We start from the raw sequence: 23489 nt of genomic DNA on the forward strand, positions 1-23489 counted from the left end.
CTCGCCCCTCTCAGGACGCCCCGCCCCACGCCCCTCCCAGGATGCCCCGCCCACCCCGGTCCTCGCACCTCCCAGAGCGCCCCGCCCCAACGACAGTCACTACTCCCACGAAGTCCCGTCCACTCAGTCCTCAATCTTCCCAGGAAGCTCCGCCTCCGCGACCCACGCCATTCCCAGGATGCCCCGCCCCTCCCAGAACGTCCCGCCCTCAGAGCCCCGCGGGCTGCTGGGACTGGAAGTCAGTCTGCGCGCCGCCGCGTGCGCAGGCGCAGTGCGGCGGGCCGGTTCCCGTGGCGGAGGCGGGGTGAACGCGAATCAAAACTCAACTTTCTAGACTACTTTTCACGTGATTGGGCGTCAGTGCTGCATTGGGGGCCAGCCGGACACAGGGAACATTTGGTTCACGGGCCGAGGCGGGGCTCCTCGGCTTCCCTCACCGCTTTGGGCCTAGCTGTGCATTTAAAACACTTCTTCGGACTCGCCTAGCATTTAAATATCTTCCCCTCCCGGGTGCTTCTCTACCCTGTTGCAAAGAGGGAAGGAGACTAGAGCCTAGGAAAGTCACGGGAAACTAGGAAGGCCTTTTCCTCGGACGGCCAGCCCCAGGGTCAGCTTCAAACATGACCCTTTCATGGCCAGTTAAAGGTCAGACCCTTCACGTGGAGGCACAGGGAGAAACCTGAGGGGGGAACCCAAGGCCAGCATCGCAAAGACGTCATAAAGCAGGGTGAGGACCAGTCGGCCTCAGCAGGTGTAATGATATGCAGTATCCAGTACCTGTGACAAGTGGCCAGGGACACACCTGAGGACCAGGTGTGAGGAGTGATATGCAGTGTCAATGTGGCCACCAGCCTTTCTGCCTTCGGGGCGGCTTCAGCTCCCTGCCTACCCCTTCCTGCTACTGTTCACAACTGCCTAGGGCTCCTCCTTGAGGGACAGCACAAGCTCTGTGGCTCAGCTTGGAGCTCCCAGATTTCAGGCTGGAGGTTTCAGGACCTCTGCCTGTCTCATATATTCAACAAAGTTCTTGATCTCCTGGTATGTGAGATGGTAAGCTTCATTTCTACTTTCAAGCTGCTTACAACTTTGCATAAGGCCTCATTCCCACCTCAGAGATGGCAGGGGCCATAATGAGCACTCCCACACACAGCACAGTGAATTTTAATGTCCCCACTTTGGGGAAAGGACGGTCACACTACCAGCTTTTGGACCCCAAAGCTTGTCTGGCACTTTGGTTCAGAAAGGACTTGGTCCAGTTGCTGGCTTACTAAAAGGCACATAAAGTTTGTGGCTCAACCATTCTGGGGCTGGAGTGGGGCAGAAGGTGGACAGGGAGGTGGTCTGGGACAGATGGGCAGAGCGTGGGTGTGAGCTCAAGTTCTTGTCAACAGAGGTAGCTGGTCCTGAGTGGATGCCAGGGTGACCGCGGGTGCCTGTGTGCTCAGGCTGCGTAGATGCTGCTGAGGTGGCCTTCATCTGCCCAGTCCACCAGCTCACTGCTCTGGAACCACAGCTGGATCTCTCTCTGGGCCCCCTCCACGGAGTCACTGGCATGGATGACATTCCTGTGCCAGGTGGCAGAGGTAGGGTACAGGCTTCAGCATGCACCTCGGGGGTCCTAGGCACAGTCTGCCAATCCCGACTGTCTAGGGGAGTGGGTGGGTGATGGTGCAGAGGGGCAAGGAAGAACAGAAGAGCTGGAAAACTGGGTTCCAGCCTGACCTCAGCATCTGTCCCGGGCCAACCCCTGGGGCGTCTGGAGGTAAAGTCAGGTGACAGACTGATGGCAGAGCATAGACACAACACAGGGAATTCTTTATCACCTCCTGTGTACGTGAAAAGGTTTTTGAAAAATACTGCACTAGCCAATGTCAGGTTTGACATGCTACCATCAAGTTTTCTGGCTTCGCTTTCCCCTGAGCAAGACACCCAGGCCTGGTGGATCTGCCTTGGGCACAGGCCGCCACCCTGAGCCCCTAGGGCACTGGGCCTCAGCTACAAGTGGCTGAGTGTGTTACCTGCTGACGTGGGTGCTGAAGTCTCCCCGGATGGTGCCAGGGGCAGCCTTGGCAGAGTTAGTGTGGCCTATCATGGCCCTCGAGGTGCAGACCACATTGGGGCCTTCCCAGACCTGCAGCAGAGAGATAGAGGAGGTGGGGAGAGGCGGGGGTCACCCAGGGCTCAACCCAGGGCCCTCCACCCTCCCACTGCCACAGCCCCGCTATACCATGGCCACCACGGGGCCGGAGCTCATGTAGCTGATGAGGGCTGGGTAGAAGGGCTTCCTCTGCAGATCGTGGTAGTGCTCAGCAAGGATCCTCTCTGGGGCCTGGTACATTGAGGGAATGGGTGAGAGGGAGCCCCACCGGGCACCAGGGCAGTGGCTGTGGCGTCCTGACCGCAGGGCCCTCGGCAGACGACACCAGTAAGAGCTGGCACTCCAACTACAGGAGCACAGGGCAGGCGCTTCCCGCCCCTCCCCTCCTACTGCCAGCACAAGAAGGCTGTCCAGATGCAGGGCTGAAAACAGCCCCCACCCCAGTCCCCTCAGCGACACCCACAGGCCGAAAGCCCTGGTACCTGCAGCATCTTCATCCCCACCAGCTTGAAGCCCCTCCTCTCAAAGCGCTGGATCACATCCCCAACTAGCCGCCGCTGTACCCCGTCTGGCTTCACCGCAACCAGCGTCCGCTCCCGGGTCCAGGAGGGTCCTCCTGTAGAAGAGGGGGTCTCGGGGCTGCCATGGCCTCACCTTTCATGTCTCCTGGACTTGGGTTCCCCTGCCAGGACCCAAGTGTCCCCTAGACTGCAGAGTTTGCCTCAACCAGAGCAGTCCTGGAGGGGAAAAGTATGGTGCCCACAGCCAGGACTGTCCAGCACGGTGGGCCCCTGGGGACTTCAGCCTGTTGCAGGGGGCATGGCCCCACCCAGGCAGGCAGTGGGAGAAGCTGCCCATTATGGAGCTGGTGCCCCTGAGATGCCACACTGGAAAGAAAATACAAGTCCTGATGTTCACTCCTGTACTTTGGGGAGCTAGCATAGACACTGTCTGCACCCCCAAACTGCCACATCAGGGGTCTGAGGTGCAATAATGGCAGGGACCAAGGAGAGTGAAAAGCACTTTCCCACCAGGTGGGTCACAGGGAGAGAGAGAGAGGGACCTGGGGATTGAGAAAGGGGGAGGGATCCCTGTCTGCAGCCAGGGAGACAGGAGGGCTCCTCCCCTGACACCTTCCTTGGCCAGGCTGCTGTTGGGGTTTCAAGGCAGGAAGGACACTTGAAACCTAGTGTCCTAATGTCAACACTGCCCCAGCCCTCCTCCTCCGGGGGTGATGCTGCCAGAGAGACCCCCAGTGTCATCACCCTCCTACCGCCTAACACTTCCAGAGTTAGGCTGACCCTTGGCATTGGGTCTAGGGTCAAGTGTACTCTGGAAAAGGGCCCAGACCCTGGATTGGCGGCTAAGCCCTGCAGAGAGGGAGGAGAGAACTGGAGAAGAGATGAGCCGCCAGGTCCAGAAGAGCCAGTGTCCCTGGGGTATCTGCATCTGCCTTCCCAGCCCCAGGAGGCCTTGGGGAGCAGGCATCGGGTGCCCACCACGTACTTTCAATGCCTTGCACTGCAGGAAGGACCCCACCCTTATTCGTTCCCCCAAAGCCCAGTCCCTAGGGACCCTGCTGTCCAGCCTGGCCTACTGCCAGCTGGCTCCTGCCTCGGAAGATGGCAGTTTACCCTTGCCAGCATTGGAACGCCAGGACTCTGGAAGCGCCCGAGGGCCAGCTGCTAGGGCGGAGAGCCCCCGGATACCTGCAAGACTCCAGGCAGAGATATGCTGGGAGGAAAGATGTCTCAGGATAGGAGTGTTAATTTGCTGAGAATGACCCCACGTAGGAGCCCTGGGCCCGCTGGGATCCCCGCCAGCACAAAGTGTAGCCACCAGGCTTCTGGTTTCCTCCAGCTCCGAAGCCCTCGGACCCCCTGCCCCGAGCACGGTGAGGTGAGTGGGGCCGTGGGAGCCTGGCTGGGAGTGAGCGGTGAAGGCGGCGGTGAGCGCTGGGGGCCCGCGGGGCAGGAACCCCAGGGGCGTGCCTCTCCAGTCCGCCTACTCCCGGCCCTTCGGCCCCGGCGCCGGGGCCGCACGTGCGTCAGCAAAGGCCGGCGGCCCCTCGACCCGCCCCACCCCGCGCGTGGCCGCCAGGCGAGCGGACTCACCCGAGCAGGAGCGCGCGAGCAGGCTGGGGCCCAGGGCCCGCGCGCCGCACAGCAGCCCCCGCAGCGCCGCGAGCCCGGAGAGGCCGCGCATGACTCCCAGCCGCCGCTGCCGGCCGAGCGCGCAGGGGAGAGGGTCCTGGGAGGAGGGGGAGGGGCGGGGGGAGGGGCGGAGGGAGGGGGAGGCGGGAGAGAAAGAAACTGGGGGAAAGGGTGGAAGGAGGGAGGCGGGAGGAGGCCGCAGGGGTGGAGGGAGAGAGGGAGGCGGGTTGGGGGAAGGAGAGGGAGGGCAAGGAGTCGGGGGAGGGCAAGGAGTCGGGGGAGGGCAAGCGGCCCCAGGCTTCTGCGCCTACGGCTCCTCCCTCTCCCCCCCTGCACCCCGCACTCCCCAGCCACCCCCCCCGCACCTCACCCCAGACGCTGTTTCACTCGAGTGGACTTGGGAAGTGTCTAATGTCAATTTCTGTTAAAATCAGAAGAAAAAAAGAATAATGGTGATGAACCCAGCACGGATCGTGTTGTCTTTAAATCAACAATCAACGCAGTCCTTAAGTATCATGTTGAGTTCATGCAGGTCCTCCTGCGCCTGTCTTGGCCTGCACCCCTGTCCTGGAAGCAGGGCCGGCTTCTGGGCTGGGGGGGTGCGGGGGCGCGGATGCTCCCACCTGGGTCTGGGTCTCCCTCTGAAATGACACCCTGAGCTGGGAGGATGGACCTGCATGGTCAGGCAAGGTTCGGCAGGGCATCCAGGCATTTGGATGGGGAAAAATCCCACCTTTATTGTCAACTGGCCTCGAACCGGAGGAATTTAGCTTCACTGAAACACCTTGCGATGCCTGTGACTTGATCATAAACAGAAATCACAGATATTCTCATTTATAGTACAGTTCACGTTAAAAGGGTGGCAGCTTACTATTTGAATTTTGAGATCCACCGGATCTAACGTAATGAGTTTTTTAAAAAACATACGTACTTAAAGTTTGTTTTTAAGCTGTCATATTTATTTTTTTGATCACACCTCGCTGTGTGTGGGATCTTAGTTTCTACCCCAGGGATTAAACTTAGGCCCCTGGCATTGGAAGTACAGAGTCTCAACCACTGGACTGCCAGGGAAGTCCCCATATATATTTCTGTGTGTTGTGTGGATGGAGTTTTTTTTCTTAGTTTCATTTTCAATTGTTGATTGCAAGAGTATAAAAATACAATTGAGTTTTGTACGTAGATCTTGTACCCAGAAACTTTGCTGAACTCATTTATTAGTTCTAATAGTTGCTTACTGGATTCTTCAGGATTTTGTACACGCAAGGCTCCCCAATTTAGATGCCTTTTGTTTCATTTTATTAATGAATTGCTCTGGGTGGAAACTCCAGAGGGGAGAAACATGGTGACCACAGCCAGGATCTCCAGTAAAATATTGAATACGAGAGACCCGCTTTTTCCACTGTCTTCAGATGGGACACGATTGTTTTGAAATCTTTTTGCTTTCTTAGTATGGACACTTACAGCTATAAATTTCCTTCTAAACACTGTATTAACTGTATTCCATTTATTTTGATATGTCTTCGTTTTCTTTCATCTCAAAGTATTTTCTTTAATATTTACTTTTATTATTTTTTATTTGGCTGTGCTGGGTTTTAGTTGTGGCATGCGGGATCTTTAGTTGTGGCGTGTGGTATCTAGTTTCCTGACCAGGGATTGAACCCGGGGCCCCTACATTGGGAGTGCAGAGTCTTAGTCTTTGGACCACCAGGGAAGTCCCTCTTTCTTTTTTTTGAATTGATTGATTTCTTACTGCGTTGGATCTTAGTTGCAGCACTTGTGATCTTTGTTGTGGGCTTCGCTCTAGCTGTGGCATGGGCTCCAGAGCATTTGCGGCACACGGGCTCAGTTCCCCTCTGGCTGTGGGATCTTAGTTCCTTGAACAGGAATTCAACCCACATACCCTGCATTGCAAGGTGGATTTTTCATTTTTTTCTTGCGCTTGGTCTTCATTGCTGCCCACAGGCTTTCTCTTGTTGTTTTTCGGTCACGAAGTTGTGTTAACTCTTTGCAACCCCATGGACTGCTGCACGCCAGGCTCCTCTCTCCACTATCTCCTGGAGTTTGCTCAGATTCATGTCCATTAAGTCAGTGATGCTATCTAACCATATCATCCTCTGCAGCCCGCTTCTCCTTTTGCCGTCAATCTTTCCCAGAATCAGGGTCTTTTCCAATGAGTCAGCTCTTCACATCAGGTGGCCTGATACTTCCTTAGCACTCAGCCTTCTTTATGGTCCAACTCTCACACCCATACATGACTACTGGAAAAACCGTAGCTTTGACTATACGGACTTTATAATGTCTAGTTTTGTCATAGTTTTCCTTCCAAGAAGTAAGCATCTTTTAATTTTATGGCTGCAGTCACCGTCTGCAGTGATTTTGGAGCCCAAGAGAATACAATTTGTCACTGCTTTCACTTTCCCGCTTCTGTTCGCCATGAAGTTATGGTCCCAGATTCCATCATTTTAGTTTCTTTAATGTTGTGTTTTAAGCCAACGTTTTCACTCTCCTCTTTCACCCTCATCAAGAGGCTCTTTAGCTCCTCCTCGCTTTCTTCCATTAGACTGGTAGCAGCAGCGTATCTGAGGTTGTTGTTTCTCCCAGTTTTCTCCAGCTGCAGCAGATGGGGCCCCTCTTTGTTGCGGTAATAGGCTCTAGGTCTCGGGCTCGGTAGTTGTGGCCCATGGGTTTAGTTGCTCTGCGGCATGTGGGAGCATCCTGGACCGGCAGTTGAACCTGTGTCTCGCTTGCCTTGAAGTCCCTTACAGTACTGTCTGATTTCCCTTTTGATTTCGTATACTCTAAAAACTACAAATCAGGACTTCCCTGGTGGTCCAGTGGTTAAGAATCCACCTGCCCTGTCAATGCAGGGGACACAGATTCAACCTCTGGTGCAGGAAGGTTCCACATGCTGCGGGGCAGCTAAGCCCACGCGCCACATCTGAGTGTGCGCCCTAGAGCCCGCGCTCTGCAATAGGGGAAGCCACTGCACTGCAATGAAGCGTAGACTCCAGGTTGCCAGGGCTTAGGGGCTGGAAAGGATGAACAGTCAGAGCACAGAGGATTTTCAAGGCAATGAGACTACCCTGTATGACGCTCTAATGATAGATACATGTCATTACTGTATGTGTGTTAGTCACTCAGTCATGTCGAACTCTTTGTGACTCCATGGACTGTAGCCCACCAGGCTGCTCTGTTCCAGGGATTCTCCAGGCAAGAATACTGGAGTGGGTTGCCATAACCTTCTCCAGGGAGTCTTCCCAGCCAGGGATAGACACCGCGCCACCCTGTTTCTCGTGCCCCCTGTATTGCAGGCAATTTCTTTACCACTGAACCATCTGGGAAGCCCTGACCTGGGGGTATAGCTCAGCATTATTGTATATTAGCTGCTCTGCTGCTGCTGCTGCTAAGTTGCTTCAGTCGTGTCCGACTCTGTGCGACTCCATAGATGGCAGCCTACCAGGCTCCTCTGTCCCTGGGATTCTCCAGGCAAGAATACTGGAGTGGGTTGCCATTTCCTTCTCCATTGGTTGGTCTAGGGATTGTAATTAGATTCTTAACATTTCACAGACTCTAGAATTTATACTGTGCCGTTGCTTGTAAGATGCAGGAATTTTGCAACCATGTAGGTCTGTTTTCTCCCTCCCCCATTCTATCTGCTCCATTGTTTCTAAGAAGTCATTCATTGTTTGAACTGTTATTCCCTTGAATGTCATTTTTCTCTGGGTGCTTTCAATATTTTCTCTTTTTGTTTGGTTTTCAGTAGTTGACTGTGATGTGTCTGCCTGTGATTTTCTTTTACACATTCTTCTTAAGACACACTGAGCTACTTGAATCTGTAAATTAACGTCTTTCACCAGATTTCATGTTTTTTTCTGCCTCATTCTCTTCTGTCCTCTTGGAATTCCCCCTTTAAGCATGTTAGACTTCTCATTCCCCCTTGGATCACTGCCAGGGGAGCCAGGGTAGATGGCTTATTCTAGGAGCGGGGGTCCCAGGAGGCTTACCCCTATTCTGCCACCCCAGGGAAGCTGGTGGGGGGTGCCAAGGGACAGCCCGCAACCAGAGCTGACGCTAGAGCCTCCTGTCCTTGCAATCATCTTCTGCCCTTGTCACCCTCTGTCACTCTGCTCCGCACTGGAAGGGGAGCAGGACTCACCACGGCCACCGTGCCCCATTGCCGCTGGGCCGTGGCCCCGACTCAGTGCATGCCAAGAGCTCTGAGAGCAGCTCCTGTGCCCTGCACCTCCTGGTTCCTCGGTGCCCAGCACCCAGGACAGGGAGCAATCATTAACCAGATAAAATAGGGATACAGGAGAACTACATGCTGCACTCTAGAAAAAATAACTTGCATTTAAGCATAATTTTAAGTGTATGAGCCTCCTAAAAGTTTTGATGGGAAAATGATCCTTTATGAAATGATAATAATAGATGGTAGTTGGAGTTAAGAAAAACTTTGTCTCAGTAAAATAAAGATGCAGAAACTCTATTTGTTCCCCAAAGTTCTGGGGAAGCTATTCCTCTGGGCCCCACGTGTCTGGGTGCCCTGGTCTAATTCATGCTGACACGTAGGGGCACTGGGAGGAAGAGAAAGAGAAACCGCCCGCATCCCAGCCCCGCTCACACGGGGACACTCTGGTCCCTCCCCGAGGAAGCCTGCAGTGGGCTGACAGGACACCCCGTCTGTAGAGCAGGTGACTCCTTCCAACCTGGGCCTGGCACACAGGAGGAACCTGGGCTGAACTGGGGAGGGTGGGAGAGCAGGGGGCGGGGGTACTGAGGGGCCCAGCCTTTCCCAGTGTGCCCAGGGCTGAGTGCCCACCTCAACTGGAAGGGCAGCCGTGGGAGCGAGGCCAGCTGGCACTGGCACTGGGCCCAGGATGGCGGCAGTGCTGGCCTGGGCTAAGCGGGGAGGAAGGACGGAGGGGAGACCTGGGAGAGGAGGCAGGCGGGCGACTCAGGAGGGGCGGGCAGTGCTTGCTTTCTCTCCTTTGCGGGAAATATGTCTTTCCCTGGGTGGGCAGGCAGGCAGCCGTCCACTCAGTCCACACTCATGGAGCCGGTGAGGGCCTCTGAGGGTGTTCCAGCCTGGAAATGGGCTGCATCCAGGAACTCTGTCCATAAAGCCAATGCAGGGGACGCAGGTTCCATCCCTGGTCCGGGAAGATCCCACAGGCTGTGGAGCCACTAAGCCCAGACTCTGCAACCACAGAAAGCCCGTGCGGGAAAACCCATCTGTGGGAAAACTGTGCGAAAATTCCTGAGATATCCAGGTCCTCGTCTATGCACCGTCCCCTCACAGAGCCCCAAGGGTCCACAATCACAGGCACCTCTGTGGCTGTGACCATGCGTGTAGCCTAGTGTTTGAAGCCTGGCCTAAGATGGAGTCCGGCTCTGTTTCCTCCTTCAAAAAGGGCCCAGAAGGAAAGAAGACACTGGAAACACCCCACACCCTGGCAATCGACAGGAGACGACAAGAAAGATGTAGCTGGTCCACTAGCAGGCAAACGGACCACAAGGGAAGACAAGACACCCTGTCCCCTCTCAGGCGAGGGAGCGGGCACTTGCCCTCTGTGGCTGCAGTGTGAGCTGCTCCTGAAGGCATCGGTGGCAACACTGAAATGTACTGGAAATGGGGACCCGTGCTTACAGGGGTGCTGGTGAAGGAGGAAACAGACAGAACAGGCTCCATCTTGAAAGCAGGACTCCATCGTGGGCCGGACTGTGGACTTTGAGCTCTATGCCCAGTATCTATGGAACCGACGTACCAATTGGAAAACCAGACCCCAGGGATGAAAGAGCCCCAGGACTCGTACCTAGACTCTCCATTGCCTAAAAGAATACCCTAATTATCTGTGTAACCAAATAGAATCATTAATTCTATTATGCTTATTGGGATATGACCACAGGCCTATTGATTATTGTCCACTGTTAACTACCTAGGCTTAAGGCATATGAATCACAGGTTAACTTTGATTGTATCTTTCTTTTCCTTTGTTCAGACTAGTTTCAGGGAATTTGGGGAGGTGGGTTTGGGCACGTACACTTAGGGTATATAAGATTTTCACAAAAAACTGGTCGGGCTCCTTGGCTAAGAGGAGACTCTGCCTTGCGCCCGCTGGTGTAATAAACTGCACTCCACTATCTGCATTATCCTTCTGAGTGAGTTTGTTTCCCGGAAAGTGTGGCTACAACATTTTCTTAAGTGTGTGAATTCCCTTTCTATCTCAGGTGGGTTTTTATTACTTGCACAGCACATGATTCCTTCCACTTGGCTTGATGACGTGGATCCTTTCTCCTTTTACCCATTTTACAATTACATAACGTTTTTTAAATGAATCTGTTTTTTAATTTTTTGGCCATGCCGGTGTTGTTGCTGCACAGGGCCTTTCTCCAGTTGCGGCAAGCAGGGCGGCTCCTCTCTGTCGAGGAGCACAGCCTTGGGCTTCTCACTGCGGCGGCTTCTCCTGTTGCTCTATGTCACATGGGCTTCAGTAGCTGCTCCACAGCACGTGTGATCTCCCTGGACGGGGGATGGAACCTGTGAACCCTGCACCGGCCGGCAGTCTTACCCACTGAACTACCAGAGGAGTCCCACATAACATTTTTTAAAGTGTAGTCAAATAAGTAACCTTTTCTTCATGTTCCCCAGTTCTTTGTCTTGCTTAAGAAAGGCTTTCCCATACCTGTATTCTAAGGGACGTGTTCTAGGTTCCTTTTAATATTTTTATTGTTTTATTCTTAACAGTTGATTACCTCGAATTTTCCACATACTGTGAGGTAGGATACAGAAACCTCCTACCACAAGGGCCTGTTTCCATCTTCAAGTGAGGCCCCCAGGTGGGCCCTTTCTATTATAAAGACTCTTGTTACTTAGCAGAGATCTCTGATTCTGGTCCATTTGCAAGTTCCCCCGCCCCCCAGCCCCCCAGCTCCCCGCCTCAGACGAAACACAGACACCTCTCCTCCTGCCTGCTAGGGAGCTCGGTGCTGGAGTCTCACTGAGGTGACCCTCAGAGCGGGTAGGGTTGAGGGCACCGCTGAGCCCAGCCTGGGGCAGGGATGGGTCTCAGATGGTACAGACCTCGGGGCTCAGTGCTAACCACAGTTGCTGTCCCTGCGTGATCTGGGTCAGTACAGTGCACTAAAATCGAAGCTCAGCAAAACCCGTAATTGGTCTCGTCTCTTTGAGAACCTGGGAGCCCCCAGCAGCCCTGGGTGAAGAGGCCCTGCCCAGATTCCAGAGGAATAAATAAGAGTTCACACCTGGGGCTTTCTCCTCCCCCTTCACCTTACCTCATCCCTCCCTTCCCCCCAGCCTCCAGTGGCACTGGGCTCCAGGGGTCAGCTTCTCCTCTCTCCGTACCCATAAATCCACAAACACACAGACACACATACACTGAAATTCAAAAAATTCAAACAGATAGAACCCCTCCTCCCAGTCCTCAGCCACTTGCTTCCCTTCCTGCACCAACTGCTGGATGCTTCTAGGCATTCTCCACCTTTGAGACATACCAACTAAACAATTTTTTTTCCTACAAAAAGTGGAGCTTTCTGAACACATTATTCTGCCCTTTCCTTTTTTCTGCTAACGGTCCTCCTGCTAGACCATTCCAACCAGTACACAGAGCTTCTGGATTTTCAGCCCACTGGATCAGTGTTTATACCATCACAGCATTTGAATCTCCATCTGGGTACCCGTGATTCAAATGCCCCTTTCCCTCATGACAGGTATCTGGGTGCAGGCTGCACTCATGCAAGCTCATGCTTCTGCGACCATCTCTGCAGGGAAAATGCACAGCGGTGGCAGGGTGAGGCTCCCAGAGGCTCAGCAAACCTAAGAAAGTCTGGGCGCTGCAATCAGCTTTTTGCAGATCTGTTAGGTCAAAGAAAAAAGGCCCCTGGGTGCTTTTCATTTTGCCTTTCTCTAAGGAGGGAAATTTGCATATCCTTTGCAGGAATCTTCTCCAGTGGTTTCCTTATTGGTATTTCCTTACTGGTATCTGTGGTTTCCCGGTTGGTGTGTCTTATTTATCTGTAGGAGCTCTTTATTGTTAGTAATCTCAGTAAGATTTCTTTGTGATGCAAGTCCAAGTGTCCTCCAGTTTGAGGCTTCCTTTTTGTGAGTTTGTTGCAGTTTTGCACTTAGCTGAATTTCTCAGTCTTGCCTCTAGTCTCCTGGGTGATATTTAGAAAAGTCTTCGCTTCCCCTAGACGCTAAAAAAGTTTCCCTAAGTTCTCTGGAGTCCCTTCACCGTTTCCTCTTCACGCTGAAATCCTTAATCTCTTGGAACAGACCCCGGGGTCAAGGGTGAGGAGTGACTCGCACCACCGACGCGAATCGCCACCTTCACAGTGTACAAAATATGTGCAGAAGCCTCTTAATCTTTCCATGAAAGTGTTTTCACCCGCACTCGTAGAGCCTTTGTGGTGTGGCGCGCCGGGAGGCCCGCCGGGGAGTCCAGATCCGGGAGGCGGGAGCGGCCGCCGGCAGGCCGGACCTCCCGCTGCGCCCAGCCAGTCACGCAGCGACCCGGGTGCCCCCAGACACATGTGGGGCGCTCTGCGGCCGCCCCGAATCTCCTGCGCATTCCAAGCCACGCCGCACCATTTCTGCTTCAGAACCAAGACCCCCGCGGTTCTCTGGGTCCGGTGCCACCTTCTGCCCCGACTCCGCCCCCGGTGTCCCGCGACCCTGCACCGCATCCCGCCCCGCCTCCGCTACTCTGTGCGCAGTGGCGGACCCGCGTTCCCGCTCAGTCCTGACCTATTTTCCCAGCGCGCCCTCTTGGTCCGCGGGACGGCCCCAGCCCCGCGTCGCACCCCGCCTCGTGTCACCCTCCCTCGCCCCACGTCACCGCCCCGCGTCGCCCCTCTGTCCCGCATCCTCCTTCCGATCGCCTTCCACGCGCGCCCCCCGGGCAGCTCTTCACCCAGCGCCCCTGTCAGCCCGGGCTCCGGCGGGGCGGGGCCTCACAGGCGGAAGTGCCCGGGGCGCCGGCGGCCGGGACCGGCCCGGAGGATGGGAGCCTTGGGCAGAGGCGGCGGCGGGGGCCGCAGTGGCGGCGGTGGCTGCCCGGGCGGCGGCGGGGGCGGGCGGCCTGGTGCGCGGGCCGGGTAGCGCCTGCCCGAGCGCGGAGCCATGCGCGGGGCTGGGACTGGGACCGGGGGCGCGGCGGTGGCGGTGGCGATGTCGCTGCTGCTGCTGCTGCTCTCTCGGTCCCCGCCTGCCGCCGCTGGCGACGGCAGAAAGAGCGGTAAGCGAGCGCGGACCCGCGGGCCCCATCCCCGGGGCGCGGGCGGGGGCGCGGGGGGAAGAGGCCGGGGGGGCGGGTCCGGGATTGTGACTCACCTGGGGACACCTGTGCGCTCACCTGGCGGGGACGTAGGCCTCAGGTCCCCACACCGTGTTGGGGGCGCAGGGCGCCCCCTTGCAGGGCGCCGAGTGTGAGAGCGATCTGATAGAAAGGACGCCCTCTCCCCTTCCTCTGTGCCCAGGGCCAGGTTCGGCCAGACTGTCCCCTTGGAGCAAGCTCTCCTTTCCTTCCTCCTCCCCCTCCTCCTCCCAACGCGTTCTGGCCGGGTAGGACCTTCGGGCACCAGGGTGAGGTTGAACGGCCTGGGGGGGACTCTCCTGGGACTCCAAGGGCTGCGGTGGGAGTGCGAGTCCCTAGGAGGAAACCTTGGGCAGTGGGGTTCCGGGATGCCATCTGGTCTGGGAGAGGGGCAGAGTTGGAGAAAGTTGCTTAGATCCTGGAGTCGCAGCCAGGTGTGTTTCATGGCTTCGCCTCTCTCACAGTGACCACTACCCGGGTGCAGTCAAAGGCTCAAGGGGGTGGCTAGATCAGAAGGTGCTACTGGGTGGCGACTGGGGGTGCTGAGTAAACTACATGACTTCTGTGGCCTTGGGCTCTCTGATGGCCTGCTGGCGGGCCTGGGAGGGCCCAGATGCCCCAGGAGGCATTAGGCAGCTTATCCAGCACAGCATGGGGTGGCTCCCAGCCCATCCCCCTACCCTTCTCTGAGATCTTGCTCCTCCAAGCTCCTGTTTCTCTGAGGGCTGTGCCTCTGGTTTCTGAGCCTGGCTTAGCTTGAACTGAAAGGCAGTTTCCCCAAGGCTGGCCCCTGATGAAAGCGCTCCACTGGGGACTGCCACCCCTACTTTCTCCTTTTCTTCCTTCTCCCTGGTCATTGGTAGGGAGATGGAAAACCTGGGGCAGCCGCTCCCCTCCTGAACGGATCCTGCATTCTGTGTGATCCTGGCTTCTGGGGTCTCTGGGTGGGCAGGGTCTCCGCACTGGGTGCCTATGCTGGTTTGGAGGATGTACTAGAGGATCCCCTTACTAGGGTCCCCAGACAGGCTCAGGGACTTTCTTTCTCCTACCCCCAACCCTGTGTCCTTGGAGGGGGTTGTGGGCGGAGCAAGTATGCATGTGGCTGGTGCTTCCTGATACTGGAAATGTAACTTCCACTTCAAGCTCGGATGTGTGAATGGCCTGGTACATTCACCAAGATAATGGAGTAGGTGTCTTGGGCAGGGAGGTCGGGGTGCAGGGCTGGGGATGGGATGGAGGGGCTGGGTGGCCCCGGGAGTGGGAGGTCTTATCTCTTGTGCACCTTGAGGAGACTTTACAACCACCAGCTGAATTGCAGGTGTCCAGGGCTGGCCGGGGAGCCAGAGGACCCAGCCCCTCTCAGGCAAGGGGCTGGACGCCACAGCTGGACCTCTCCTGCCTGGCCACGTAGAGCAGCTGGGTGCTCGGCAGCTGACTGTTTCTCTAAGGCCCTGTGATCCCATGGTGGTGGTAGTGGGGGGATGGTGCAGCAGGAAGAAGTTTATATTAGTTCAGTGGCTCCTAGTCTCTTGGCACTCAGGCCAGAGCCGGTAGTTGGAACCTGGTGACCAGCAGATACCTGGAAAGCCTGGTGCTTGTGCTGTGTGGTGCCTACCCCTGCCCAGCCCCCATACTGGGCTCCTGGGAGCTCAGATGGCTTTGCAAGTGGGCTGCTATCTCTTTTCAAGGTGCTTACATGGGAGTCAGGAGGCTGGCAAGAGAGCCAGCTGCTCACCCGGTTCCCTCACCTGCTCACCTGGCCCACCTGGAGGGGCCCCGGGCTTACTGCTGGGATGCTGTGGGCTGCCACCCTCCTAGTGGGGCAGGGGGAGGAGAGGGTGGCCCCACCCTGCTGTGTTCACAGTGTGTTTCTTCCCGAAGCACTTTAACATCCATTAACCATGGAGGGAGGGGCAGCTGAAGGGAGGTGCTGTCCTACTCGCCCAACTCAGAGGAAGCTGGGCCCAGAGAGGGGAAGGGACGGTCAAGGTCACTCCGCGAACAAGTCCTGAGCTGGCGGTGGGGCAGTGCTTCCTGCTGAGCAGCCCGGGCACCTCCTTAGTCACCCCTGTACACAGCACTGGGGCGGGCCTGTTTTTGGAAGGTGGGGCCCCCTCGTGGGGCAGATGGTTATGCCATGGGCCCCAGACACGAGGTTGTACTGGTTAATGGACTCTCCTAGGAGGGTCCTAATCCAGGGTGGGGTCTCCAGAGACCTTTAGAGCTGGTTTGGAAAGGCTGGTGTGACAGGAGGGGGCCTTGGGTGACAACTTGCAGAGTGTGTTGGGGAGAGGGGCCGTGGAAGTGAGGGGCTGGGAGACACTGCCAGGACTGGGGGGCTCCAGGGTGGGGCATAGGCCGCTAGCTTGTGTGCTGCCAACCCCTGCTTTGTCCCTGTGCCCCTCTGCAGGGGCTTGTGCCCACTGAAGCAGCCGCTCCAGCCTAGGTGCCCCCCGCCACCCTCCACCGCAACACACACACAGGGTCTCTGCTCGCCTCCTCTCTGGGTGAGGGGGGACAGCGGCTCTTCCTATACCCCAAGTCATGGCCTGAGCAGGCAGCCAGCCTCCGGACCTGGTCGCCCTGCCCTGTCCACTGCAACCAGGACCAGGGATCCTAGCACTGGGGAGACTCAGTGGAGGTGGGGGTGTGTCCTGGCCTCCAGTGCCCAGGGCAGATGGGAGGAGGGATGGGGCTCCCACCTTGACCTCTTCCTGTGCCTTTCACCCTCCATCCCTCAGCCCCAGGTGTGCCAGGGCTGCGGTGGGGGGCCCCAGGGGCTGTGAGCAGTGTGGAGAGGAGCAGCCCTCTGAGGGGGGCTCTTCCTGCTTCTGAGGTCTGAGGCACTTGACCTCATGTTGACCCAACATGTGATTGGTGTTGGGGCCTGTGGGACTTGTTGATCCGGGGTGCCTGGTGGGTGGGATGCAGAGATCTGGGGAACTGAGCCTGTGAGCTGGAGGTTGCTGGCAGGGCTGGAGGGGTTAGGAAGATGGATGTACAGACGTGGGTGAGAATGTGATTCCTGAGTGAAAGCTTCTGAGCCCCGGCCCTCACCAGGGGCTCGGGGGCAACAGTGACTTTTCCCAGGTTGGGGTTGGTGTGCCAGGCATCCCAGGGGCTCCATGGCTCCCCTGGCTGCTTCTCTGAGGCCAGGCCAGGCAGAAGGGCCTCCGCCCTCCCCCTTTCTCCATCTTGTCCCCAGGGGAGGGCTCCCAGGCTCCCTGGCTGCCTGACAGTGCCTTCTCTGCAGACTCCAGGCTGGTGTCAGAGCAGTTCTCCCAGGCCCCGCAGAAGCTGGCCTTTTACAACTGGTACGGCAGCGCCCGGCTCTTCCACTTCCGTGTGCCCCCGGACACGGTGCTGCTGCACTGGCTGCTGCAGGTCACCCGGGGCAGCGGCCCCACCTGCAACAACGTGGAGACCACCGTGTAGGTGCCAGCCCGCTCATTGCCTGCCTGCTGGAGCCGCCCAGGGCCACACCTGAGACCTCCCCGCTCTCCCTGCCTCCAGGTACTTCCGCTACGGCGCCCCTCCTGTCATCAACCCACTGGGCACCAGCTTCGCCAACAATACCTCGGTGCAGCCCTCCTTCCTCCTCAGGATGCTGCAGGACAACGCCTCTGTCAATGTCTCCTACCCAGCACCTGGGGACTGGTTTGTGGCCGCCCACCTGCCCCCCTCCTCCCATAAGATTGAGGTGAAGGTAAGAGCACTCCCTCTGGGGATCGGGGGGCAGCACCGCTCAGTGCACGAATGACTGGTCCCTGTTCACCTCCTTAGGGCCTACATTGCTCAGGGCTCTGCTGCCCAGCCCTGCCCCCGAACCCCAGGCTCTCTGGGCCAGCCCCGCCGGCTCTGGACCAGTCACTCCCCTTCAGTCCATCCCTTCCTCTCTGGGCCAGCCGCGCCCCATCTGCTCCAACCCCACCTCCAGGGCCAACCACGCCCCCTCTGAACCAGCCCCGCCCCATCTGCTCCAACCCCTCCCCCTCGGTCCATCCCCGCCCCTCTGGGCCAGCCTCGCCCATTTGCTCCAATCCCGCCCCCTCGGGGCCAGCCCCACCCCATCTACTCCAACTCCGCCCCATCTGCTCCAACCCCTCCCCCTGGGTCCATCCCCGATCCCTCCGGGCCAGCCCTCCCCCACCTTCTTTGCCTGTCCCTGCTCTTTCCTCAGGACTTTATTCCCACCTGTGCCTACATCTTCCAGCCGGACATGCTGGTCGTGCGAGTGGTTGAGATGTCCATCCTGGAGCCTGACGTGCCCCTCCCACTAGTCCTCCTCTCCCAGCCCAGCTACCTCAAGTAAGTGCAGGCTTGCTGGAGTGGGCAGCCCTGCTGGCCTCAGGGCAGGTGAAAAGGTGGGGGGTCCAGGTCTTGGCCCCCACCCTGGAGGGTGAATTTAAGCATGGGGTCCGGGGGCAGGCCGAAGCTGCAGAGCCCAAGCGAGGCCGTGTCCCCTTGGCTGCAGAGTCTTCGTCCCCAAGCACACCCAGGAGCTGCGGCTGGAGCTGCAGGGCTGTGTGTCCAATGGGAGCCTGGGCTGCCCTGTGCACCTTACCGTGGGGTCGGCCACCCTGCCAGGAAACTTCCAGAAGGTGCTCACTTGTAGCCATCCCACCACGGCCTGCCGCCTGCTGCTGCCCTCACCACCCTGGGAACGGTGGCTGCAAGTGACGGTCAAGAGCCTGGCGGGGCCCCGCGTGTTGGTGACGTTTAGTGCCGTGGCTGCCCTCACAGGTGGGCTGTGCGGGGAGGTGGCTCTGCCCCGCTCCATCCCCAGGCCTGCCTGCACTGAGCCCCTTGTGGTCCTGACAGCCTGCAGACCGTGGACTGTGAACCTCCAGCGCCTTCTGCAGAGCAGCCCGAACCAAAGCAGCAACGCCTCCACGGGCCCGCCGCCCCTGAGCCCCAACACCCAGGACCTGGACCAGAGTGGCGAGGCAGGCAGTGGCACCTTCTGCTTCAGGAGCTTCCCCATCCTGCGGGAAGACATGGATGTGGTGTCTGTGCGCTTCCGGCCCCTGGACAGGGCCTCGGTGCTCGTGCAGTCGGACATGCCCTCAGTGATGAAACTGCACCTTAACACGGGCATGGACAGTGGGGGCTCCCTCAGCATCTCCGTGAGCGTCAACCAGGTACCCTGATCCTCAAGGTTGGGTTGGGATTGGGACCCGGGGCCTGGGGCTCAGACCTTCCTGGGGTGCAAGGACTGCTCAGGCCTTCCTGTGCCCACTTTGACATGGAGATTGGGTCGGGGTGGCCTTTCTGGCAACAGAGTGAGCCTGGCAGGGCATCGGGCTGGCATAGGTGCCAACTGAGAAACAGGAGGCCTGTCCCGGGGGCAGCGGGTCCCTGTTGGCAGGCTGGGGCTGCATGGGGGCAAGAGGCTGAGGCTGGGGCCCTTGGCCTGGAGGGGACAGTCCTGGTGGGCCCTAAGCCAGCGGGAGCCACAGAGAATAGCATTTAGCACCAGAGGTGAGCGTGAGGTGGAGGCTGGGGACTGACCCTGCCCGGCCTCCCTTCCAGACCGTGATTGCCAGCAACATCTCGGTGGTGGCCTGTGTGACCGCCGGCTCGCCCTTCCTCAGCTTCAACACTTCGCTCAACTGCACCACAGGTACTGGGAGGCGCGTCTGGCCCAGGGACTGGCAGGCATCTGGCTGCCTCTGACCGGGCCTTCCCACTTCCTCCCTGCAGCCTTCTTCCAGGGTTACCCCTTGTCCCTGAGTGCCTCGTCTCCCACAGCCAACCTCAGCATCCCCTACCCAGAGACAGACAACTGGTACCTCTCCCTGCAGGTCCTCTGCCCCGAGAGGCCTGAGTAAGTAAACTTGGGGGCAGGTGGCCAAGTGGTTGTGGTCAGGCCTGTGGATGGGACTGCCTGCATTCCAGTTTGGGGGTGACCTGTCTTCCTCCAGCCGTGCCGGGTCAGTTGCCTCCTGCGGGGTCCCTCTCTCCCCCCAGCCACTGCTCCCGTGGCAGCTCCGAGAGCGAGGACACGAGCGGGGATGCTGGTCCCAGCCCAGGCAGGTGGGGGCTCAGGCAGGCAGGGAGAGGGCATCCTGGCCTTGCAGAGCCCCTTGTGGTTGCAGTCCTCTGGGGCCCAGGGGACTTGAACACTCTGAGTTCAGGTGTCCAAGACCCTCTGGGAGCTCCAGAGCAGGGCTGGCCAGCAGATCTCTGCAGCCAGCCTTCCTGGGGCCCCTTCCTCGCAGGGAGTGCATGCAGGCCTCAGTCCTTGTGGAGACCACCTTGTACTTGGTGCCTTGCCTGAACGACTGCGGACCCTACGGCCAGTGCCTTCTGCTGCGTAGACACGGCTACCTGTATGCGGGCTGCAGCTGCAGGGCAGGTAGGGATGGTCCTGATGCGCCTTCCGCCTGTGCCTGTGGACCTCAGCCCTGGGCCTCTCTCTGGCAGCCACCCCAGCTCGGCCAAGGTTGGGGGGCGCCCCGAAGAGTGAGGGCCACCGCCTCCTTCCCCAGCCTGCCATGCCCCGCAACCCCTGTGTGGGCTCACGGAGGCACCCCCGGAGATGGGACTGCTTTATGGTCTTGGTTTCCCGTGCTCACACCTGCCCACACTGGCCTCCGTTTGCCCACACTTGTCCTGGCCCGCTGTGGGGTGAGGAAGGGTTTCCTCCTCAAGGCTCTGGGCATGGAGTAGGCCCTGAGGTTCCTGAGCAGCCACTACCTTGCCTGGCCACACTGGCCCGGCCTTGGCACCCACAGTGCTGCGTTGGCCCACAGGCTGGCGTGGATGGAGCTGCACAGACAACAGCACAGCCCAGACTCTGGCCCAGCAGAAGGTAGCCACCCTCCTGCTCACCCTGAGCAACCTCATGTTCCTGGCCCCCATTGCCATCTCTGTGCACCGCTGCCTCCTGGTGGAGGCCTCGGTCTATGCCTACACCATGTTCTTCTCCACGGTAAGTCCGTCCGCTCCCCGGGGTCGGGGGGAGGTGGGAGGCTGGGTTGTCGCTCATCACTCGGCCCACAGTTCTACCACGCCTGCGATCAGCCGGGTGACGCTGTGCTCTGCATTCTCAACTACGACACACTGCAGTACTGCGACTTCCTGGGCTCTGGAGTGTCCATCTGGGTCACTGTCCTCTGCATGGCCCGGCTGAAGGCGTCCCTGAAATACGTGAGTGACCTCCTGATTCCTGGGTCTGGGTCCTGGGAGAGCGGAGGCCCTTGTGCACAGCGTGTCAAGGGAGACACCAGAAAGGGGTTTCTCGCTGCCCTTGGAAACCTCTTGATCTGACCAGTACTGGGAGAGGTGCCTCTAGCTGTGAAGGGACTGCTGGCTGCTCGGAGGGTGCCAGGAAAGGATGTGGTGGGCAAGGTTAGGCCAGGCCTCATCCAGAGAGGAGGCCCGGAGCCCCAGACCTGGACCAGACCTCCCCAGGAAGCGGCAGCTCTGCTCCTGGAGCCCCAGTACTGAGAACACTTCAGGGCTTGGCTGCTGGAGATGCGTGCCCTGGACAAGCCCATGCTTCAGAAACTCCCCTGTGGGGAGCTTTCTGGTGGCCCAGTGTTTCAAACTCTGTGCTTTCACTACCCTGGGCCCAAGTTGGGGAACTAAGATCCCACAAGTTGTGCGGCATAGCCCAACAACAACAAAAACTGCATTAGAAATACACCTGTGGATGGACCCGCGGGACCAGTGGATCCCAGCAGTGCGGGAGCTGGGAGAGGATTACCTCCTCCCCGCCAGCAGGGCAGGACACAGGCTGCCGGTTTCTGCAGGGGGCTGGCAGGGGTGCTGGGGGCGACGGGGGGACATGGGGATGACCAGCGGGCCCACACCGCCTGCTCCTGCTGGACCTTGTGCCATCAAAGACACCCTGGCCTGGGGCTCCCATGACCCGTCATCGTCCCTGTGTTTCGCCCAGGTCCTCTTTATCCTGGGCGCTCTGATCTTCGCCATGTCCTTGCAGCTGGACCGCAGGGCCGCCTGGAACACGATGGGGCCTTGCCTCTTTGCCATCGTGGTCATGGTTACCATGTGGGTAAGGACCTGGGGCAGGCAGGCTTCTTGCCCAGACCCCCTCCACTGGAAGTTGGGGTACAAGAGTGTGGGCTCCCTATACCTGCTCACCCTGCGAGGACAGAGTGTGGCCCCTCGTTCCGTCCATGTTCTCATTCCTGGGTCTGTGAGTGTGGCCCCTCATTCCGTTCATGTTCTCGTTCCTGGATATCTGTGTTCTCCATACCCACCGAGGGCTGCCAGCGGCAACCCACAGGGGCCCAGTGTGGCTTGGCACCCCTTGAACCCCTCCAAGCAGCCCACACTCGCAGCCCTGGGCAGCGCCCCGAGATATGACCGCAGCTCCGTGCAGATACCCGTGTGGTTTCCTGCAGGTATACCGCTGCGGGCGCCGGCGCCACTGCTACCCCCCCTCCTGGCAGCGCTGGGTCTTCTACCTCCTGCCCGGCCTCTCCATGGCTGCTCTGGCCCTCACCATCTATGTTTCCATGATGACCAGCGAAAACTATTACTACACCCACAGCATCTGGCACATGCTGCTGGCAGGGAGCGCAGCCTTCTTGCTGCCGCCAAGGGAACAGCACGCCGAGCCCTGGGCCTGCGCCCAGAAGCTCACCTGCCACTATGAAATCTGCAAGAACCACCGGGACGAGCTATACACAGTGACATGACAGCCGGCGGGGGCGGGTCACCTGCAGCTCTGGTGATTCCTCCAGCCAGGACCGAGGGAGAGGGACCCTATGGAGATCCATTTCCAACTGAATAAAACTGCCCTGCACACTCTTTGGCTTCCCCCTCCTGATGGAGGACCACACCCCCAGAAACCTGTGCCTGCGGGCTGCCAGCTGACTCGGTCCCTCTGCAGGTCCCAGCTGGAGTCTGTAGGGGCCCCTGGGGCCAGGGCCAGGCTGCCTGGAGAGCACAGGTACCATGTGGGAGCAGGCTGTGGGTTATCCTGGCCTGGGGATGGTTGAAGGGAGATGTGGAGTGGGAGTCCCCCACTGCCCAGTTCCCCTGTGAGGCTTTTGTGTGAGACACCCAGGTGGGCAGAGGAGCCCTGAACCTGCCTCCCGTGGGCCTCTGGCTTCTTGACCCTTTGTGCCCTGAATGCCAGCCTGCCTTGGGCATGGATCTACCCCGTGCTGACACACTTGCCTTGAGAAGGAGTGACCACACTTAACCATGGAGCTGATGGCACTGGGGGTCCGTAATGGCCAGCTGCCATGGGTGGGCATGGGGGAGGCTGGCTTCTGGCTGTCCACTCCTCCCCCTTCACTTCCTGTGGCTCTCAGTTTTGAGATGAGCTTCCTGGGTAGGAACCTGCCAAGCAGCTCTCAGGACGCTGAGCCCACAAGGCACACCTTGTCCTAGCTTGTGTCCCACTGGGCCCTGGGTTCTGGGCCCTTGTCTAGGGAGCATCTTGTATTCCCGGGAGAGCAGGGATGGCTGCCACCTTCCACCCAACTGCACAGAAGGGAGGGGACTCCTGGAAACCTGGCCCAGCCTTTCTCCGGTTGTGGGGACGCCCAGTAAGGGCTGCTGTCGGCCCAGCCTCCCTAAGGGGCTGCTGTCTGTTTGAGGGGCCCAAACGGGGGGCCGTGGGAAGGTGAGCAGCTGAGCCCAAGGTGAGGGGCACGCGGCCCTCCCACCTCCTGGCGTCTTCCTTTCTGAGTCCTGTCCAGGCTGTGGCCTCCCCGGAGGCTTCCCGCTCCTCCAGAAACCCAGGACTTGGCCACCGGAGCTGGCTTGTGAAGGGGAAATATTTATATGCAATATTTTGAGGGGAAGATTTTTCAAGACATTTAAAACGTACTTTTCTGTAGCTCTGATTTCACTGTGATTGGTGAATTTAATATTCTACAATGATGTTTCAAGGCAAGAGTTTTTACATTGTTTTCTGCGCCCTTT

General features: G+C 58.4%; 2 protein-coding genes across 18 annotated transcripts; one reads left to right on the top strand and one right to left on the bottom strand.

The window, feature by feature from the left end:
• Nucleotides 1-1145: 1145 nt before the first annotated feature.
• NME4 (NME/NM23 nucleoside diphosphate kinase 4) lies at nucleotides 1146-4335 on the bottom strand. Of its 4 annotated transcripts, XM_086376701.1 has the most exons (6): nucleotides 4213-4335; nucleotides 3808-4021; nucleotides 2581-2714; nucleotides 2228-2329; nucleotides 2019-2131; nucleotides 1146-1565 (listed from the first exon to the last, which is right to left on the bottom strand). In XM_086376701.1, exons 3-6 carry the CDS (start codon nucleotides 2593-2595, stop codon nucleotides 1442-1444), a joined length of 354 nt encoding a protein of 117 aa, XP_086232827.1. In that variant the 5' UTR covers nucleotides 2596-2714; nucleotides 3808-4021; nucleotides 4213-4335; the 3' UTR covers nucleotides 1146-1441. The 4 variants fall into 4 exon arrangements, with proteins under 4 accessions (XP_086232827.1, XP_086232826.1, XP_086232829.1 ...); XM_086376700.1 differs by lacking the exon at nucleotides 3808-4021; XM_086376703.1 differs by lacking the exon at nucleotides 3808-4021 and having other exon boundaries at nucleotides 2228-2408.
• Nucleotides 3868-22364, top strand: PGAP6 (post-GPI attachment to proteins 6). Of its 14 annotated transcripts, none has more exons than XM_086376639.1 (13): nucleotides 3868-3997; nucleotides 16837-17014; nucleotides 17097-17289; nucleotides 17764-17891; nucleotides 18058-18326; nucleotides 18405-18724; nucleotides 19116-19206; nucleotides 19287-19410; nucleotides 19508-19941; nucleotides 20339-20517; nucleotides 20589-20735; nucleotides 21487-21603; nucleotides 21956-22364. In XM_086376639.1, exons 3-13 carry the CDS (start codon nucleotides 17188-17190, stop codon nucleotides 22250-22252), a joined length of 2208 nt encoding a protein of 735 aa, XP_086232765.1. In that variant the 5' UTR covers nucleotides 3868-3997; nucleotides 16837-17014; nucleotides 17097-17187; the 3' UTR covers nucleotides 22253-22364. The 14 variants fall into 14 exon arrangements, with proteins under 14 accessions (XP_086232765.1, XP_086232767.1, XP_086232769.1 ...); XM_086376641.1 differs by having other exon boundaries at nucleotides 19805-19941; XM_086376643.1 differs by having other exon boundaries at nucleotides 3908-3997; nucleotides 17797-17891; nucleotides 19805-19941.
• Nucleotides 22365-23489: the final 1125 nt, after the last annotated feature.

This window comes from Bos grunniens, chromosome 25, assembly GCF_055505025.1.
Source record: "Bos grunniens cultivar Pamir isolate PY7600 chromosome 25, Bosgru_T2T1.0, whole genome shotgun sequence".
Classification (NCBI taxonomy): domain Eukaryota; kingdom Metazoa; phylum Chordata; class Mammalia; order Artiodactyla; family Bovidae; genus Bos; species Bos grunniens.